Genomic DNA, 19753 nt, shown 5'->3' on the forward strand with positions numbered 1-19753 from the left:
TCTACATTTGTGGTGAATAGAAATAAAATCTTCAATGATACAACCCTTTCTAAGGTGGACTGCAATTCAAAAACACCAAGAGACATCATAGCAGTGGTCAAATACAATAAGCTATAAATCTAACTAAAGAGAGTAACTAGATCCATTTATAATAACAGAATATCTATTTTAACAGTAATGTAGTACAATGGCAATTTTTAATTGTTAATTGTTCTGCTTTGGACAGTTTCTTTTCTTGGGAGCAACAAGAATTACAGTATACCTTTCACAACATTACATAAAACAACAACAACAACAATAACAATGTACTAAATATATGTGACTGCAACATGCAAATAATAGTAAAACAAATTTGTGATTTGAGATTTCCCATGTCACAACAAACCTCTGGAGTAGTTCCTGAATTATTGTCCTCAGTTCCTGACATTTCTTTCTTGCCAGCATACAAAAGAAGGCAAATGTATGAGCTGAATATAAACATTTTGTTCAGCAAGGCATTTTGCCACCAAATCTAAAAAGAAAATTAAAACGAGATTCAGAACTGATTCTCTGATAACTCCTATTAGTACCATGTTTGCTATAACCAAACTGTTGGTGCTAGAAAGTATACAAGTATTTTGTACTTTATCAATGAGATCAACCAAATGAATGCTTCTCATAGAAAACAGTAAGAAACACTATATCAGCCACTTCAGTGAAATTCTGTTCCATAGATGACATATTTTCTTTTTAGACATTGATATGAAATAGAGATTTTTCAGTAGAAAACATTTCTTTCGGTAGTTCGATTTTACAATACTTGTTCCAGCTGTTCAACAAACAGCTGTCGACTAACATGCTGTATTCTGAAGGGCTCTTCATATCAATCATAACATTTCTTAGAATGGCGTTCACATGACAAACAGTGAGTAAAGAAGTTCATAAACTTAAAGCTGCCTTGCCATTGAGTTGAGTGGTGCATCCTAGCCATTAAAGTAAACAAAAAATTCATTTATTTTTTTTATAGGTAGATGTTCCATCAAACTGTACCTAGCAGGCAACAGAAAACGTGACAACCGGTGGAGTTCAAATTTTCTAAAAAACAAACATCAAGGAGTACAGCATTCTGAACTTTGGTGCAAAGAGTCTCTCAGCTGTTCAATGGAAACCAGTTACGCTTACCGTCTGATATGAAACATGAATGGTGAAGTTCCAGAAATAAGGCGGTTCAAATGAAGCATTCCCTAAGCAGTACATGAAAACTTAAGAATCAACTTCTTAATTTAGAAGAAAATGGAAGTGCAATATATGTGAGTTTTCTGAGAGCAAAGGAAAATAAATGTTTTAAAGTAACTATAAAATCAAGGATTTTATTTAAGAGGGACAGCTTTTAACAGACTACTGTTATGTTCATTTCACACATCAACATGATAAAAAACTTTTTAGAATATGGCCTTGTTATCAGCACCATTTTCATACACTAAGCCACATATAACAAAAGTTATAATTTAGAGCATGATTACATAAATCTATATCAAGGACATTTGAGAAATATTTTGAAATCCTTCAAAAGACTGATAGTGTAACAGCTAAATATGAGACATTCATATATGAGAGAAGTTTGGTTAAGGCAGAGAATGCAGAGCTCAATATTCCTTTAAAAAAAAAATTAATAATAATCCGGTACAATTTTTAGTGATGTATTGTGGCTATTATTTCAAACAACAGATAGTAATAAAAATCTATAAACACCATTGAAGCAACGTTCAAACAAAACTTTAACAGTCACAGTGATACAAAACTGTAATGAAGTAAACATACGTAAGTGATGATTTGAGGCTAGTAAGTGAGAAGGATCTGTGAAAAAACTGAGGGTGGTGCCTTCCATCTCACACTTGCTGATAAATGAAAGTTGCATAACATAAGTTTTTGAAGAGACAGTTCACTTTCCAGAAATGTCTTAATTGGTCAGAGTCCTCATAATGTTATGGATTAAAACAAATCCAATATTTTATTCACGACTCTATACTGGTCCCTTCAACATCATACACATGGGACAGAATAACATTAAATTTCTGGAGCAGCACATGGCAGACAAAGTCAACATTGAAATCTGCAATTGATTATTTCAACAACATAAAATATGTAATATTTAATACTTACAACTTAGATAAAATACTGTACTCTAATAAAACCATCTACAACTTGTAGCTTTCATTAGAATACCCATGCACAAAGACAAGTGGGAACATGTGCGTGGGAATTGTAGTTGTGGCTTTTCAGAGCCAGTTCATTTGGTTTTGAAATAAATACATAGGACTGTATGAGCCAATTAAATCCATCATAGCCATCAGGTATCTCTATGACTTAAATTGTAACTGAAATTATTTTGATGCAAAGGTTTTGTGAAAACCATGCAGAAAACACTACCATGATCACTACCATAATGGTCGGAAAATTTAAATCCATTTTGCATCAAATTTGACGCACATAACAAAGACAATATTCACAATAACTATGATCAGTTTCAACACAGCTTGCTAATAAGTAGCTTGAGTCAAGTTCCACATTGAAATTCTCTTAATTATCGTCATGGATCTCAAGACCCATTTTACCAAAACGCAGGTGCGGGCGGTAGCGGTGGCTGCACATCAGCTTCTGGTCCGAAGAATGACGGTCCATCAAGGGGGTCATCCTGGTAGAAATTGTCCCCTGGGATGTGTCTTGGCCTCGGCATAGGGCCTACAGGAGGGCCGTTCCCGCGCCCCTTCCCCCGCCCTGCCGGCGCCTGGTGCGGCGCATGAGGAGGCCGAGGTCGAGGTCCTCTCACGAGGGGCGGAGGCCTCAGCGGCCTTGGTCCGGCAGGCCCGGGCGGCCGCATGCCATGTCCCGGCCTCGGCCCAGGCCCACGCGCCCCGCCAATGGGACCTCTCTGGGAGCGAGGAGCGCCCAGCGGAGGTCGTGGACCCATAGGGGGTCCCATGGGCGGCCCTATGGGAGGTCCCAAAGGGGGTCCCATGGGTGGCGCGCCCAGTGGCCCTAACGGACCAAGAGGTCTTGGACCTCGTGGCCCTGCTCCAGGGCCGCAGGGCCCCATAGGAGCCCGAGGGCCCATAGGCAGTCCGGGGCCCATCATGGGAGGCACGGGCATTGGGCAGGGGCCCATTGGCACTCCAGGCAGAACCTCATACTTCAAAGGGTCTACCCGTTCCAGTAGCACCACTAGGCAGCAATGTAAAGTGTGGGGGGCCAAATCTACTGGAATGACTCGTACTGGCACTAATGGCTTGCTCGGCTGCTTGGTAAAATAAGCAGGGGCTGCAAATTCAATAAAGTTTTTGTGAATGACACGCTGGCTTGAGACAATGTACACAACTTTTGACAGATTTTTACACTTGCGAAGTTCTGCCACAACAGATGGTCCTGAAAGAAGATAGACGGATAATTGATTAATATGAGGTAAACCTTTTCTTCTTTTTTTTGGGGGGGGGGGGGAATGATTCAAGTTCAGACATTTGCCAACTTACCCAGACCATCTCTAGGTGGATCAACTATTGCAACAACTTTTTTTCCTGTACACCTTTTAAGAACTGAGGGTAAAACTTCTTCAGCCCGGCCACTTATGAATTCACAATTGGTTAATCCATTCTTCTCTGCATTAGCTTTACCATCATTTACACTGGATTCAACAACATCAATCCCAAACACCTCTTTGGCTTTCTATTATAAAAATGGACCAAGCACAGATAGATTAAGTTATTCCAAGGAAATAGCATTGCAAAACACTACAAAATAAGCAAAACAAGAAGTTTACCTTTGCAAGTGTCATTGCGATTCCACCAGATGCACAACAAATATCTAATACACTTGTTTCTGCATCAATATGTGCCAGTTCAGAAACAGCGCTGTACAACTTCTCCCCTGCACTTTTATTGACTTGAAAGAAACTGGTGGGGCTTATAATGAAGGACAAACCAATGTCCGATAATATATCTTCAATGCAATCGGTTCCCCATAATTTCACAGGTGGCTTTTCAGATTCTGGACAATTTCTGAGACGAAATAATAAGATCAATAGTTTTGTTACTAACTATAGTCAGCTGTGCTTTTAGCTTTTAGGTAAAAGAATGATATGTAAATAACTCAAAATATGTAAGCACAACTTACTTGTCAACTGACAAGGAGTACAGTTTGCAGTACAGAGACACAACACCGTGGTCTCTCCCTTCACGGTTCACAAAAAAGTCAACAAGATCTGCATTTACAGCTTCAACAGCTTCCGGGGAAAGTTCTCTTGGGTGAAAAACCACCATTACCAAAATTTCCTCATTTGATCCTACTCTGATAACAATATTACGCCAATGCCCATTTGATGTCGAAAATGGTGGAAGGTCTGAGGCCTTTATGTAGGCATCAAATACCTTTAACATAAATCCAATAGTTTGGTTAAACTAACTTTATTTTCTAAGAAATTAATAAGAAACTTTTAAGGCCTATTTACGATTGTCTTCTATGATAATAAATCAAATTTCCATAGCAATGGTCATTTACAATCAATTCTTAGCATTAAAGAAACCATAGCTAGCCACTGGGTTACGGTAATTAAAATCCTTAAAAGAATTTGTCCGTCCGAGCGTCTGAGAAGACCAGACTAGCCACCGCGCGACACACAAGGCAAAAACACAAACTTAATTTAACCACAGAAGTATGCAGAAACAATGGCAAGTGCTCCTTCTCAAAGAAAACCTTCAGTTATAATATACATAAATACATAAAAAAATATCATATATGCCAAAACAATCGTAAATGAGCCTTTAAAACAAAAGTAGTCTTTAAGTTGATAGCAGAAGAAAAGAGTGTGAGTAGTTTGCTTACCTCCACAATTTTTTTCATACTATCTGGAAACTGTTTGAATTCATCACCAGGCTTCACAGAAATTGCATAATCTGATTGGTAGTCCAGTTTTAAGCCGACTGTAGGCTGTTTAGAGTCCGGATCAACACCTACAAAAAGAAAACTGGTCACTCAGGTACTCATTGAACTGAATAGTGCTATCCATAATAGTGCTCACCAATTTTGAAATCATATTTGTTACGGTAGCCATCAACGATAGGGGAACCAATTACTTTCTGCAATAAGAGAGCATCTCCCTTGTGCTTCTGCAGCTGGTTGTGCCACCATCCTACAAGATCTGGATTATGTGACACTAGTACCTCTCCTAAATGCCTTGTTCCATTTCTGGCCTCCTCAAAAAGTTGTGAAAGCTGTATAGAGAAACACATTGGTATGTATGGAACTTTGTCAGATAAATAACATCACCAAGATCTGGGAGTACACGTAAGAATATACCTGTTCCTTGTAAGGTATATGTTGATTTGAGCAGTTAAATCTGAAGACTTTTTCACGAGGAGTTAGGTTTCTGGCCTTCTTACCACCTACTTCATCACCAAGTCTGTCATTAGGCTTTCTTTTAAAGTCTGAAGAAGTAGCTTTCTGGATGTAATACAAAGGATAATAGTAATTAAATTTTTGCAGGTGTTTCTCCAGAAATAGATGCGTATTGAAAACTAATGTGAGCTTACAACACATGTTATCTCATTCCCTCGCCATTTTTTGTGACTGATTGCGTCCACTGCAAGTTTAATTTGTTCTTCTTCAGCACAAGTTAACATAACAATGTTCGCTGCTGTTGGTAAGACAGAGAGTTCAGTAAAGGTTACAAGTAACTCTTCGGATAACCATTTCCTGAAATCCTGTACACAAAAACATTCAAAAAATATAAATACCATCTAATTATATTAATATCTTCACACAAAATTTAGTGAATGAATTACCTCTAGACAGTAGGACGAAGGAAGACCTGTGATTTTGGCTTTCAGACTTACAGCTGAATTTGTAGATGCCTTTCCATTGACCATATTTGAAGTTTCAGTCATACCATTAGAAGACATTGATTCCCCAGTTTTTGCTGCCATCCTCCCTGGAAATTGCCAGTGATTGATATCTAGTTAAAATTTATTCTTATTTCAATGCCTCACACTTGCCATAAAACTCCTTTCTCTAACAAGCTTAAAACATGCTCATGTAAACAATGAAATTAAGTAAGTTGAAATACACGAATAGAGAAAAATCTTGTGACATTTATGTTCGAACTTTTCCAGAATTTCTTTTTACAACCTAACCTTACTAACCTTCAAACGTCAACATTCAGTTTACATAATTTAAGAGAAAAAGTCTCCGTCCGTTGAAGATACAAAATCATAGACAATTTTTGAAATTTCAAGTTGCATAAATCAACCGTTCTACAAGATAAAAACTGCTGTAAAGCATTTTTAAAGGTCGGATTTGGAAGACACCCGGCTCTCTAGATATGGAAATTGCAGTAGCGGCATAAGGCCGATCTTAATTCAGATAGGAATCTTGGTAATAGGTAGAGCACGTAGGGTGTACAAAACGAGGCACATAAGGTAAAATCGAAAGAATCACTTGTTCGAGAGTGCCAATTTCATCAAATTTATGAACCACTGGTGGTGATAGTTGTGGTTGGTGGAAGATGGAAGATATGCGACCCAGATCACCAGTGTCACGCTAGTGTAATAACTTTCTTCTATAAACATTTGCTGATAGATCACACAACCGTCACCTTTTTGCCTCTTAATCGTGAAGAATTGTCAATGGAAACCGAGAAATGCACGAACACGGGCTAATGGATGATGCTCTTTAAGTCACAAACACACAACACACGATCTGTCCTGATCCTTTCCATTACGGAAAAACAAAACAAAAAAAACAAACAACTAAAACAACAACTTTTTTTACGGGTATGGGTTTTAAAATATCAAGTGTGCCAGGGTTTTATACCACCTACCTCATGTCAAACCATAATTTACACTACTACCCTTTCATTTTTTATATTGTATGTCATTATTAATTTCGTCAATAATGAGGATGAAAGAAAGAAGAAATATAAGTGAATATGTTGGCAACAATTTAAGAGACAAAACTGGATTTAAATTAAGCCGCGAATTAAAACACCGTCCGCGTCGAGTGCTTAGGCTGTAAGTTATTGAAATCGGTCTTAATTTCCATATATTCATCGGATTTAAAAATTAGAAACAAACAAACATTAATTTGAAGAATTTTTATTATTTGCAACACATTTACAGCACTGCAGACAGCATACTCATGTACAGTCAACATTGCGTTTACTGGACAAACAGAAAATTCAGCCAGATGTACGTGGAGACAGTTGCTGAGATCAATCAGATCTGGAAGTCATATTCCTGACACTAAACAAAAATGCTGGCTCGCTTAGGATAAATCTAGGACTGACCAGGTCAACTTGAAAAATCAAAGATAAAGCCGCTGTTCCTCCTAGGTTCAGTAAAATAAGTTAGCGGCACTTTAAACCAAGAAGTGCAACAGAATTGAGACCAGTGTGGTCAGTGCTCTTGAATTTTATTTTCTTTGCAATCATGGAGGAGTGGTACTAATTCTTTCAACAAAACATGCTGGAGTAATGTGGCTCTTTTTCACAGTTTCAACAGATTTCTAGAGGTCAATCACATCCAGCTGACTGAACCTGGGAGCACATAGATTAGAAAAAAAACAACAGAAATAAACACAAATCCACTACTAGCCTTCCTATAGGTACAATTTTATACACCTAACTAATTCCTGAGCGCAGCTATGCCACCCCAAGACAAAAATAATGTAAGATACTTTGATTAAGAATTGGAAAATGAATTCTTATGTTAAAGTACTTATATCACAGCAATCATAGAATTTTAATGCCTATCTCAAGCTATGAAATGGTATTTCATATGTTAGAACTAAATAATAGAAATGAAATTAAGCCACATCACATGAACAGTGGAACGTCATCGTCAATCTTGCACAACAGATACCAAGCAAAGGATAGACAATGATAGTTAGAAAACAAATTATAGATAAGAAGTTATATGCCAGTTAGAAAATCTTTTTTGTATGCTTTATCCCCAATGAAGAGCCCTAAACGAATAATGGCATCTGGGCAGGCTTCAATGCAAATATCACTTTCATTTTCAGTTCCATCAGCGTCGGCTGTAAAAATATATTTGAATATATATCAGAGCAAATCATGACACTGTACTATTGGAGAGAATGGACACAGAAAACTAGATAACTCAATTATTGTTGAAATAGAACTGACTAACCTCGAATAATTGTACTTTTCTTTGAAAATAGGGATGGTTTGTGAGATCGAATTATAACACTCCAGTGGATACATCCCAGCTTCTGCAAAATCTGACAAGTAAAATAGGAAAATTAATAGAAATGCCATTTGAGAGTTTAATTAAGAAAAACTGACTTACTGACCTCGCAAAGCTCTCGAGAATGGAAAGGTTGAATAGCAGGCGAAAACCTCACTCCTATCTTCTCCAATGAGCACCCAGGTTCTGACATGCAGTATCCAAGCATGGACCCAAGTAAGCGATCTAACACACGTCTGTTAACACTGCCATCCACTCTAATCCATGGTCTAATACTGACACGTATTCTATCTGATGGTCTACAAAATTAACAAATAGTCAAAGTCATGTTGGGAGGAATTATGATCCTATAGTCATATGAAAACTACTTACATGTTGTCCATTTCATTTAGAGAACCTACTGGCCCTTCTTGAAGACGAGCTACCCCACGTTTAGTTCGAGAATTTCGAAGATGTAAGACTTTTCTTGTCCCAGAGTGTGATGTACTAGGTTCCTCTGAATCATTGTCTATTGACTCTGATGGATCATCCACTGATTCTTCTCTCAAATCTTCGAAATCGTCTATCTCTTCAGCTTCTTCTTGCTCAACATCATCGTCTCCATCTTCAATGGGTTCCTCAGCAACCTCTTCACCAATTCCTTCAATCTCTAAAAGGCTATCATCAGTTGTTTCACCGGCAGGGCGTACTGTTAAATCAAAGATAGATTAATTTTGAAAACTGCTGAAGTAATAAGCAAATTCTACAGTGTCATGAAAGATATAACATAGAGTTCTACCTTCATCTCCAGCCAAAGCCATGACTTTGCCATCAGTGGGAGTAAGCTTCTCACGGTCTAAGCGCAGCAACTTCTTTGAATGGATGAGCCAAGGGCGAACTTTTCTGTAGTGAACTATGACAAGTTTAGTGACACCAGCACGCAGTAAAAGTTGTTCATCAACAAGAGCTCCCAATGTCACACAAAAAATTGATTTAAAATTTGAAAATGTTTCCTGAAAATGTAGAATGGAAGTAGAAGCAATAGTTAAAGGTTTACAGATGAAAGTCCAAATCACAGAGTCAACAAATATCAATTACCCGTAAATCATTCATTGATGCACCAAATTCATTTTTAGATGATATAAATAATAGTAATGACCTCATTAGTGGTCCATCATACCCTCTGGAAACTAAATCAGTTAGTATCTCTTCTTCTGGGAGAGTTGGTCCAACAAAAACCGCTTTTCTGTAGGATCATAAGTAAAGGTAAAATAAATAAAATGAGTAGGTGACAGTCAAATAACTAATGTTGAAGAAATGTTATCTAATCAAGGAAAAACAAAGTGGAACTACTTTTTGATATCTTCAAGAACTTCTGTGGCAAGAGCAGCATTTACAGGGAGCAGAGATCTAGACACACCACATTTGATCCTTGACCCCTTTGGATCTATTCCAACAAGTGCCTCTGTTGGTGCATCAGTAGATAAATCTTCTTTGAGACGACACACCACCTGGAAATATTAAAAGCTGTCAGTTTCTGAGAAAATATGATAAAATTGTCAAACATAAGTTAATTTTAAGATAGAATATTTACTTTGCAAGAATTCACAACAAAGAAGTCATGGGCATGTTGGGTTTCTTGGAATTTACCAACATCAGACTTCTCATTTTCCTCTCTCATCATGTAAAGAGCTATACGCGTGGCTGCTCGAGCCACAGCGCACTGTGGAGTGCTAAGAGAAGCTACAAAACCTAAGAAACAAATGGTAAAAATTAACAAACACTAATCAAGTAATAATTACAGATTGATGAAGATAAATTTAAGACACATAGATTGAAACTCTACCCTTATCTTCATCTTCACTGTCACTCAGGTCACCTTCAGCTTCACTGGAGATACTTTTTTTATTCTTCTTTGTCATTGAAGCAATGGGTGTATTAGAAGCGTTCCCCTTACTGTTACCTTTCTTCTTAAGAGCACTTAGCTCAGACTTATCACCAGCTTCCCCTTCTTTACTATCCCAAATATCATCCCTTGAAAGGATATCTACGAAAGGCTTTTCACTGGCTGATAGGTCGGCTTTAGCTGACTTCGATGCTACATCCCTGCCCACATTACACTTGCGTAGGATGTCACGATACCTCTGCAAATATAATAAAATGTGGATAAAAGTTAGTTAGATAGATAGATAGATAGATAGATAGTTAGATAGATAGATAGTTAGATAGATAGATAGTTAGATAGATGAACTAGTTTTCTAACTTCAACAATTCTGCTGTATGTCTCATCAGTGCCAGATCTTGGTATTCTAGGATCCAGTATTATGAGCTGCTCTGGAATAGTGATTTGGAAATTTAACTGCAATGAAAATTAAAATAGTATCATTGTATTAAGTCTTTGCATAAAGAAAAGAAAGAGAAACTCAAAATTATTTACTGGCTCACTCTTACCTTATCCATGATGATGTATTCAATAAAAGTTGCAGCTGCACCTCCATCAACCACCATAAATTCCAAACCATTCACATCTGTATTTAAAAGCATGTCCCAAGCAAGCTTCTGAAGTGTTGTAAAAGATTCATGGTATATTTCATACTGAAATTTAGTGTGAAGAAGGTGTTGGTAACTAGAAACAGAAAAGGTAACGGGTAGATTTAAAATTTTTCACAACACTCCTACACAACGGTGACGGTTATTTTATGACTTACCTGATAGAAAGTTGATAAGGGCAGTTAGAAACTGGAAGAAACTGGCCAGATTTTGCTTTTGTTCGTGCATACGGCTTCCGCAGTGAGACCATTTGATCAGAACGGATTTTAGCCATAGTTGATCTGAGGAGAGCATCAGGATATTGCTGGTACACCTTAAAAAGCTGGTATGCATATGAAGTCTTGTCACTCAGACAACATAAGGAACTCTGCAAGTTATTGAAATAATACATGTCATGTCAATTTAGCTTAAAAAATGAATTACAAAATGTATAGGAGACCCCACTTACATAGATCATAGCATTAATAACTGATAAATGAATGTCTCCAACTTCAACAACATCCATAAATTTTCTCTTAGCCCGCATGTTTTCTTGTGGATTTGCAACTACATATGAATTCCTGAAAATATTAAAACACGGGACATTAAAATGACTCTAAAACAGTTTCTCATCTAACCAATGGAGTCAACACTTACTGAAGTTCTTCAATCGTATCTGGAATAAGAGCCTTTTCAAAAGCAACTGAGTTAGATCTCATGTTTTGAAAGCGGCCTAGTAAAATGTCAACAAGCTTAGCAAACTTTTCATTTAAAACTTTTTCAATAACTTGTGGTTTTTCATCTTGGGCTTTCATGTTAAGAACCAGATTACCAAATTCTTTGTTAATTTTGGGATCCTGCTTGATTTCTTCCAGGCATAGTGACACACTCCGTGCAGTGGACGGATTTTTCATCATGTAGAGGATTCTTCTCTGAACAGCTCGAGATGTTTTATTCTTTGAGCCGTCTATTAATTTATAAAGTAAGTCTCTCCATGCTGCCATTGATATAGATTGATTGCGGACATTAGGCGACAGGTAAGCTGATGCAACTTTGCACAATAATAGAATATTATCTTCAGGTGCTGTCCATTCCACACGGAGCTTGCTCATAAGAGTTAATGCTTCCATATCTGTTTCATCATAGTACGGTTTCCGTTTAGAAGCCTTTGGCATGGGAACTTTACGAACTTGATTCTGGCGACTAGAGCGTTTCTTGCGCTCAACAGTTGTTTTAGGAGTTTCATTTTTATCTGATTTTTTGGGCACGAAATTTCTTGGAGACAGGGTTTCTCCAGCGATCTGTTTTTTCGACTTTGCTCCTAATGTTACTACTCTTCCTTTACTCTTTTTGGCTTGAGGAAGATGGTCATTAACTACAGGTGTGTGGGCGCCATCTATGTCTGAATCAGACACATGATTAAACCAATTCCAGTTTCTTTTCAGATGAGCAAACATTGCAGAATCAAGACCAGCTGCACCAAGATGGTCACCAGGTACATCACCAATATCTAGAAGAACAACTTCTTCTGGGTTACGGGGTTGTAAAGATGCTTCCATAGCTGGTTTGTTTTCTAATACCTCCAGTGTTATTTCTTTCCCAACCATACACATTCTTCCACCTAAATCGTAAGCAATCATATAATATCTGAACAACTAGAGTGACACTCACAAGAAGTAGATTGAAAGCTTACCTAATGGAGTGTTTACACAGATATTCCACATCTGATACCAATACTGATCAACATCTCGAAAGGATGCAAAATTAAAACGTAAAACTTTGTAGTCCATATCTCGAGAAATTTGGTGATAGCCAGCAGTCGTGGTGGTGGTATCCAAGAGAGATGTATTTCTGTTTAGATAAAAGAAAACCTGTCGACAAAGTAAGTGCTAATTAGCAACAAGACTAATACCAAACAGATTTTTTAATTATTGTTTTTATTTTATTTTTTTAAAGTTTTTATGTAATACCTGGTCTTTCTCTTTTAATTTCTGGGGTCCAAATTGAACAAGGCCTATATAACACAAGCGAGTGACAACTTCATGACAGTTAAAAATGTATCTGAAAGTTAAAATGAAGATGGATAGATAGATGGATAAAGAAAACTTTGCAGAACAAAATTACCAGTACATAGACAAATATTCTAACAAACCTGCGTGCTGCTGTCAACTGATTACGGATTAAAGGTGGCAAATGCTTCAGAAGGTAATGCTTTCGAATGGGATGTGAGAGGTACTCTTCAAGACCAGCTATTTCATAATTAATATTGACAAGATGTAGGAAAATTGAAAGTGGTAGACGTAACAAAATGTCACACATGATGGCCCAACCTTTAGGCCAACCAGAATGCTGAGGTAAGGGGGGTATAAACATTCTCCAATCTACAGCAGGAAAGAACACTTGAGGCATCTCTTGCACTATCTCAGGGGAAAGTGGAGTAATGTCATTTAGAGTCTCTTTCACTGTTTGTTGATCAAGATCAGAAATGCCAGCATAATCATGGATCACATAAAATAGAAGTTTATGCATTGTTTTCATCCTTACAAATTTGGGTTGATAACCATACTGCTTCCCAAGTTTCTGAAATGTATAGGTCAAGAATCAAACAATGACTACACTAAAAACTACATATTTCAGATGACCACTTTAATAGATATTGATGGAATACATACCCCACTACGTTTGAACGTTGCTGGGTCCAAAGAGGCCTTTGTAGAGTAAGATGAGTTCAAAACACTCATTTCACCAACACTTTCACAGATGGATGATGAATTAAATTTGGCATTTGTGTCATCAGCAGACCTAAGGGCCTTTTCCCTGCTTTCCTGCATCATCTGCTGAAGTCTATCATTGCTTGGAATAAACATTTTCATTTTTGCTTGATCTAAAGCAGACTGAATAATGCTATGGTCTGGAAAGTAAAAAAAGTTGTACTAATTGCCGTTTTACAATTAGATATAAGAAAGAAGCAGATTTACATCGCAAAACAAGTAATGTACTTTCGAGGTAAGCCTGTTTGTCCGAACCTAAATTATCTATTTTAGTAAATGAATTAATAAAATATGTCACAATATGTTATTTCATCTAGTTGTAGTTGTTGAAATAAAAGCTAATGCAGGTACCGATACCACTAGGAGGGCAAACCAGATGCCTGACTGCAGTTCCGGGCCTGGAAAAGCGTAAGTGAAATAACTTACACTATTTCACAAACTTAAGTAAATTAACTTATGTTTGAATAAGTCTTGGTCCGCACCACACCGCTGACATGAGCGGCTGTGGTGCCCTCCTGTGTCAGGTGTAATGTAATCTATTACACCTTACCACTGTGCGCCCCCAGGAAACAGAAAAATATCAAATAATGACATCATAGGAATCATTTTCACATCATCATCACATCATTCTGAGATTTCAAGCTCATTTTCATGTCAAAACGAGCTGAAAATGACACCCTTTGTCTGCTTCCTGGGCTGCGACTCTCAGATCTTTGCAGCTCGGCTCGCCTTCCCAATTAAAAGTTAATTTACTTAAGATAGTAAAACAGCGCAAGTTATTTCATTTACCCCTTTCCCTGCCCAGAATTGCAGTTAGGCACCTTGTTTGCCCTCCTGATGGTGTCTATCTCCACCCGTTTTAGCACTTATTTCAACAACTGACACTAAATGAAATAAGATATTGTAACTCAATACTTCACTTACTTTATAAACTAAAACAGTTACTTTGAGTTTGGACAAACGGAATGCCCCCATACTCCCTACTTTCGGTGTGAAACATTTAAATACTCTGGAACAATTTATTACATACCTACTGTTATATTGGGTTGACATACAAAATTTAGAGTTTTCTCTTTTGATGCACCTTTCATGTGCACTCTAATAGTTTTTATGTGCCCATCTTTATTTAATTTTTCTAGTAATCTATGAAGAGATTTTTTATCAATTTTTGTGTTCATGCCTTCCTTTTCTTCTTCTTCTTGAATCATCTGATAAAAATAACCAAATGACATTTTCTTATGATGCAGAGTAATTCAGGGTAGAATAATAATAAAAATAATAATTGTAAGTCACCTTTAAAAGCTTTGTCAGATCTTCAATTACAGTATGTTGCTGTACAGCTTGAATAATAAGATTAACCCTTTTCAGTACTCTTGTTGTGATGGCCGGAGCTTCCTTTTTGCTTTTACTTCCGTAGATGCTCTTTACCTCTTCAGTGAAACTTGAGCTGAATTGGATAACAAATTGATTTGATTTACTGGTACATACAAAATTTTATAAATTAAACTTATGAGAGTTTGGCAGACACAAAATTATAAATGCAGAGAATCATTATGCTTATGCTGTATGTTTCTATACTCTCTGTTATCTGGACTCTGACATTAACCAATAAATTCTAACAATAATTTGAAGTAAAAATACTTACTCTTTTGTCTCTATATAAGAAACATCTTCATCAATAACAATTTTTGTAGGATTACCACAATCCAGATCAATACTTGGATCCTGCAGGCATAACTCTGTGGTAACAGTTTTTCTCTTTCTAGATGATTTTGGTGTTTTGAGTGTAACAGGCTCTGTTGTTGACATGGATAACTCCAAATTGCTTGACAGTAATTCACTTGTAGCGTCAAAATCTTGCTGACTCAAGTTACAGTCACCATTTTGGTCATGTTCATCATCAAAAGACTCCATAAAGGGAAAATCTGGTGCTTCCTGTTTAACACATTCCACAAAAAGTGGAATTTCTTCTTGTGACAAAATACTATCAACATGGGGGAGTCCATTTCCTTCTTCAAATTTAGTTCTCTTCTCCACCGATTCAAGAACATCACCTTAAACAAAGTAGCAATGAGTCAATAATTTATTGATAAATGATACACTCTTAATTTATACAATTAGAAGTAATAGACACTATAATATTTTACCTTCCAATTTCCTCTTGTTCTCATTAGGTTTAGTGGACAGAAGTAACAACATCTTGTCTCTCTCTTTGTGAAACTCCTGACTCAAGTGGCCTGATAAGTCAAAGCGCTTTGAACAGTACCTAGAAAATGTAAGTTGATGGGACTTAAATATAGTTAAAGGAAGAAAAGAAAAGGGAAATTGTGGGCACAGGCACAACAGCGGGAAGGAAGGTTGTAAAGGTACTTGCCTGTAAAAACGTTGACGCCCAACATCATGCATAAAAGTAGAGACCAAATTCCTACGAAGTAAATTACGACACAATGTTCTTGCTTGAAGTTTTGTCATCCCTAATTTTTTTGATAATTCTACTTGAGTTAAGCCATTAGGACCAGACTCATCAACTGCATTAAACGCCTGTGTCATTAGAGGAACATCTAGCAACCGTGTAGATTCATCAACAAACCCTGATAAAAAAAACAAAAAACAAACAAAAAAAACAGAGATGAAATATACTGAAGCCAGAGTTAATGTTTAAATCATGGTTTGTATAGCAACACAAAAAGTTTATTACCAATCCCTTCCTCTTCTTCCTCAACTTCTTCCTCTTTAACCCACTCATCCTTCACAGAACAATTAGGATTCACTAACTTGACAACTTTCAATTGTTTTTCTTTGTCAGACGCTTTGTGTTTCCAAAGTTCCCTTGGAGCATCAGGGTATAGAGTACGGAAAGGTACTTTCTGAAAAATTCAAAAAATGCCATGTTTAAAAACAATGAAAGCAATTGAAAAACTGAGCAAACAAGATGATTTTTAATCCAGAAAATTACAATACCTCAGTCTTGATAAAACGAAGAAAGTCGGGTGTTTTAAACAATTTTTTCGAAATTGATGTCCCACCCATTTCGTTACGAATTTCTTCATAATCCACTATACAATTAGGTCTACTTTTTACGATATCTACAACCCTTTCAGTCCAAAAGTAGATTTTTGACTTGTGTTCAGAATAAAACCGAGGCAAATGCAACAAACTTCCACTACAGTTCTGAGCATTTGCATTTGACTTAAGATTAAAACCCTGGAATATTAGAAGCATAATCAAGAAAGTAAGTAATAAATTCTTAAAGGGCAAAATAAAATATAATAGAAAATTACTTTAACCATGGGCAAGCCAACAAAGAATGATATAAAGTCCAAAGAGCAATATACCAAAAAACTGTCCACATACCTGTTTGGTAATAAGCTTATGATGAAGTAAGCTTTTCCGATAGTAGAATAAACTCTTAGGATCTTCTCCAGTACAATGTAAACTAATCTTGCCTTGTGTGACCTCTCCATGGTATCTGGCACGTCCAATCCGTTCAAGTATACAGTAATGCATAGCCGTAAATTCTAGACAAGGATCAACATCATCTCCCATCAAGGCGGCAGACCGTACACATTGACTGGCAACAAGGACTAATCGTGATCCCCATCTGAAAGGTAAATTTAGTTTGGTAAAATACTTTGATACAGAAGTTGAACTGTAGTAAGAGTACACAGAAGATGCAATAATTTGTTTACTTTTGGTCTGCTTCTTGGAGTGTAGAAGTTTTAGCTCTGTCAGTAATTTCTTCACGATCATCATATGTTGTGCATGATCCAACAATTCCCCTGACTTGATCATCAATAACTTGAAAAGGGTATATGTCTACTGGTATCACTTCCTAGTTCACATAAAAGAAAATAAGGTATTAGCATAATACACAAATCTTTGAAGCAGAGAAAATGGACTTCAAAATCTTACTGGTTCTATAACATTTCCAAGCTCATGATCAACCAATGCAAAGCGGTTGAACAAGACCAGAGGTGCTCTTGGTTTCGGCAGTTCAAACATTTCAACATCTTCAAGTCTTTTCACTATTTCCCAGATGAATTTTTGAGAATCAGCATCAATTAGAATAGGAAAATATGGACATGCACCTAATCGTACCCATAACGCTGAAAAAGAAATATCAGTTATAAAGGGAGCTACAGGTATAAGAAATGAAAGGCAAACAAACTATTTAAGACAATCCTCCAACCTACCTTGTAATGTTATTCCATCCAATCCTTCAAGAGCAATCTCATCTAATATGGTCGCAGTATAATCCAAACTGTGACTAGAGAGCTCCTTTTCAGAAGATTGTGATATTCTGCCGAACATTTTCTGGGAGAAAAGGTACTTTTCCTGATATAAAATGCAGTATCTACAAAGTATAAGAGAATACCTAGTTAGGTCAGATAAGTATGACATAATTAATGTATGACAGTAATTACTAAAAACTTTTAGTGTTAGAGCTTTCCAAATTTAGCGCTCTTATTCCAAGTAAAGGATTGAGAGAGGGAAAAGAAGTACGAAAGGCAACAAATGGATCTGATTTATTCGCTACCAAAATAAGCTGATAAAACTGGGGAGAATAAAAAATACACCGAACAGCACAAAGTTGGAAGAATCAAGGAAGTGACCAGAGTGAAAAAGGTGAGAGATTTCTAACCTTGCTCGCGCCGCAAGAGGCTGTCAGATCGGCGCTTATCACCGACATGCAAGAGTGAATGTCAAGGAGAGTGTGCCGGCTACTCGAGCAGATAATTAAACCACATGGACACCGATGATTCATAGCAAAAATAATACGACTGAAGAGACATTTTTAACAAAAACAATACAACTCTACTGTCGGCAATGTCGAGCAGCGCGTCGAAGGGAGAATAAAAAGAACATTGCGATTGGTCAACTACAAGAGGAGTTGTAAAATTCTCATATTTTGCTACATTCTAATTTTTCATACGGGTGTTTACAATAACCTAACCTGCCTTGACCTCGTTGTTTTGTGTCTTGTGTTCTGACTTGCTGACGGTACCTTCTTTTACAAGAAAAGATCATTCTTCCTATCCTCTTCGAAATCTGGCAGTCAATATGAGCTGCAATATTTGTAACGACGGAGCTTCGAAGTATAAATGTCCGTCATGTCGGATACCCTAGTAAGTGTTGTCCTCTCAAACATCGCCGTGTATTGTGTTCTGCTGCTTTTCAGTGGGAAGCAGCCCATTTAACCACAAGGAACGCCACTCGATTCTTGTTCTTCTTAGTCGGATGTTTCTGACTGATTTTCTTGATTTTTTTTGGAGTGTTGATCTTTGCTCTTTTTAAATTCATCCTCCTATTCTTGATTCTAGTTGCTCAATACCATGTTGGAAGAAACACAAGAATGACGGCTGTGGGGACGAAGTTGTTACTATCACCACCGCAGCAAGTTTAAACAATGCGGCCATTCCTGATGCTCAAAAACCAAAATATATTTTTCCAACAGAAGACACTGTGCCTCCAGAAAAACTGCAACTGCTTCGTAAGCGGTTTTGACATATCAAAGTATTTTAATTGTTTCGCATTACAAACTCTATTAATTTTTTTTATTTTTTCCAGGCGACAACATGCAGTTGAGGAATATCTTATCCAATCCGCATGTTAGAACTATTTTATCATCTCTGGACAATGCAACTAATCCCAGCAAGCATCTACATGACGCAATGCAAGAACCAATTTTTGTGGAGTTTGTTGATGAATGTATGAAGACATTAAACCCCCCCACACAAGAAGAACTGGATGAAGCTATTTTGCAATCATTAGACTTACAAAATATTTAGAATAGGAGTTTTAGGAATCAAGAGTCCGTCATATGATTGAGTTTTTTTTCTGTTATACCAAAAATATGTAAATTTTTCAGTGCTTTAAAAGTGGAAAAGAAAGAAGTACCACCATGTTCAGTTTTTTATACTGTCAAGATACATCATCATCGGCTCGACCTCATCAAGAACAAGTCAAGAACCTTACCAATAAGTTTTTTTTCAGTTTTCACAAATACATTGACTTTAAAACTTCTTCATTGTTCACTATATTTATAATGTCTTAAAAAATACCGATTTCACCTTGTATGGACAGAATTTCTTTCCAAATTGGTTTGACTCTTTTATGGCCACAGTTATGGCCAATAAGTGAGAGTTATTCCTATCTGTATGTAGGTAATAAATATATATAATGTATAGACATGTTATGGTTTGTGATATTGAGATAGATATGTACAGGTATGTGTATAAATTT

The 19753-nt window shown here is 36.9% G+C and overlaps 3 protein-coding genes across 4 annotated transcripts; 1 reads left to right on the forward strand and 2 right to left on the reverse strand.

The window, feature by feature from the left end:
• Nucleotides 1-1329: 1329 nt before the first annotated feature.
• On the reverse strand, nucleotides 1330-6779 carry LOC113206675 (tRNA (uracil-5-)-methyltransferase homolog B). Of its 2 annotated transcripts, none has more exons than XM_026422876.2 (10): nucleotides 6623-6779; nucleotides 5814-5959; nucleotides 5562-5732; nucleotides 5329-5472; nucleotides 5051-5243; nucleotides 4855-4982; nucleotides 4147-4400; nucleotides 3794-4031; nucleotides 3507-3699; nucleotides 1330-3402 (listed from the first exon to the last, which is right to left on the reverse strand). In XM_026422876.2, the coding sequence occupies exons 2-10, from the start codon at nucleotides 5952-5954 to the stop codon at nucleotides 2591-2593; spliced, it is 2274 nt and encodes a 757-aa protein (XP_026278661.1). In that variant the 5' UTR covers nucleotides 5955-5959; nucleotides 6623-6779; the 3' UTR covers nucleotides 1330-2590. The 2 variants fall into 2 exon arrangements, with proteins under 2 accessions (XP_026278661.1, XP_026278660.1); XM_026422875.2 differs by lacking the exon at nucleotides 6623-6779 and adding an exon at nucleotides 6171-6605.
• Nucleotides 6780-7105: 326 nt separating this feature from the next.
• Nucleotides 7106-18348, reverse strand: LOC113206662 (general transcription factor 3C polypeptide 1). Its single transcript, XM_026422847.2, has 30 exons — nucleotides 18153-18348; nucleotides 17704-17864; nucleotides 17423-17616; nucleotides 17200-17342; nucleotides 16865-17111; nucleotides 16472-16714; nucleotides 16209-16377; nucleotides 15885-16101; nucleotides 15658-15776; nucleotides 15156-15564; nucleotides 14804-14957; nucleotides 14541-14718; nucleotides 13412-13650; nucleotides 12892-13319; nucleotides 12710-12800; nucleotides 12433-12610; nucleotides 11397-12360; nucleotides 11209-11320; nucleotides 10919-11127; nucleotides 10662-10836; nucleotides 10474-10569; nucleotides 10057-10354; nucleotides 9805-9962; nucleotides 9564-9721; nucleotides 9309-9456; nucleotides 9010-9223; nucleotides 8604-8919; nucleotides 8338-8530; nucleotides 8175-8265; nucleotides 7106-8061 (listed from the first exon to the last, which is right to left on the reverse strand). The coding sequence occupies exons 2-30, from the start codon at nucleotides 17819-17821 to the stop codon at nucleotides 7937-7939; spliced, it is 6384 nt and encodes a 2127-aa protein (XP_026278632.1). The 5' UTR covers nucleotides 17822-17864; nucleotides 18153-18348; the 3' UTR covers nucleotides 7106-7936.
• Nucleotides 18349-18427: 79 nt separating this feature from the next.
• On the forward strand, nucleotides 18428-19532 carry LOC113206664 (zinc finger HIT domain-containing protein 3). The gene is made up of 3 exons (XM_026422849.2): nucleotides 18428-18636; nucleotides 18832-19001; nucleotides 19079-19532. The coding sequence occupies exons 1-3, from the start codon at nucleotides 18572-18574 to the stop codon at nucleotides 19297-19299; spliced, it is 456 nt and encodes a 151-aa protein (XP_026278634.1). The 5' UTR covers nucleotides 18428-18571; the 3' UTR covers nucleotides 19300-19532.
• The last annotated feature ends 221 nt before the right edge of the window (nucleotides 19533-19753 follow it).

The sequence above is a fragment of the Frankliniella occidentalis genome, unplaced genomic scaffold (genome assembly GCF_000697945.3).
Source record: "Frankliniella occidentalis isolate FOCC.00 unplaced genomic scaffold, Focc_3.1 Scaffold290, whole genome shotgun sequence".
Lineage (NCBI taxonomy): Eukaryota > Metazoa > Arthropoda > Insecta > Thysanoptera > Thripidae > Frankliniella > Frankliniella occidentalis.

What these genes read in the sequence shown, in the direction of transcription:
- LOC113206675 (XM_026422875.2), bottom strand. An exon ending in GGAATGAGATAACATGTGTT is followed by an intron (nt 5,473 to 5,561) that starts GTAAGCTCACAT and finishes TATTACATCCAG; the next exon opens with AAAGCTACTTCTTCAGACTT. An exon ending in CAAATATGATTTCAAAATTG is followed by an intron (nt 4,983 to 5,050) that starts GTGAGCACTATT and finishes TTCTTTTTGTAG; the next exon opens with GTGTTGATCCGGACTCTAAA.
- LOC113206662 (XM_026422847.2), bottom strand. Translation starts at nt 17,821, where the DNA reads ATGTTCGGCAGAATATCACAATCTTCTGAAAAGGAGCTCTCTAGTCAC. An exon ending in CAGTGAAGATGAAGATAAGG is followed by an intron (nt 9,963 to 10,056) that starts GTAGAGTTTCAA and finishes TTTGTTTCTTAG; the next exon opens with GTTTTGTAGCTTCTCTTAGC. An exon ending in GGCTTTGGCTGGAGATGAAG is followed by an intron (nt 8,920 to 9,009) that starts GTAGAACTCTAT and finishes TTGATTTAACAG; the next exon opens with TACGCCCTGCCGGTGAAACA.
- LOC113206664 (XM_026422849.2), top strand. Translation starts at nt 18,572, where the DNA reads ATGAGCTGCAATATTTGTAACGACGGAGCTTCGAAGTATAAATGTCCG. An exon ending in CCGTCATGTCGGATACCCTA is followed by an intron (nt 18,637 to 18,831) that starts GTAAGTGTTGTC and finishes TCTTGATTCTAG; the next exon opens with TTGCTCAATACCATGTTGGA. An exon ending in AGAAAAACTGCAACTGCTTC is followed by an intron (nt 19,002 to 19,078) that starts GTAAGCGGTTTT and finishes TATTTTTTCCAG; the next exon opens with GCGACAACATGCAGTTGAGG.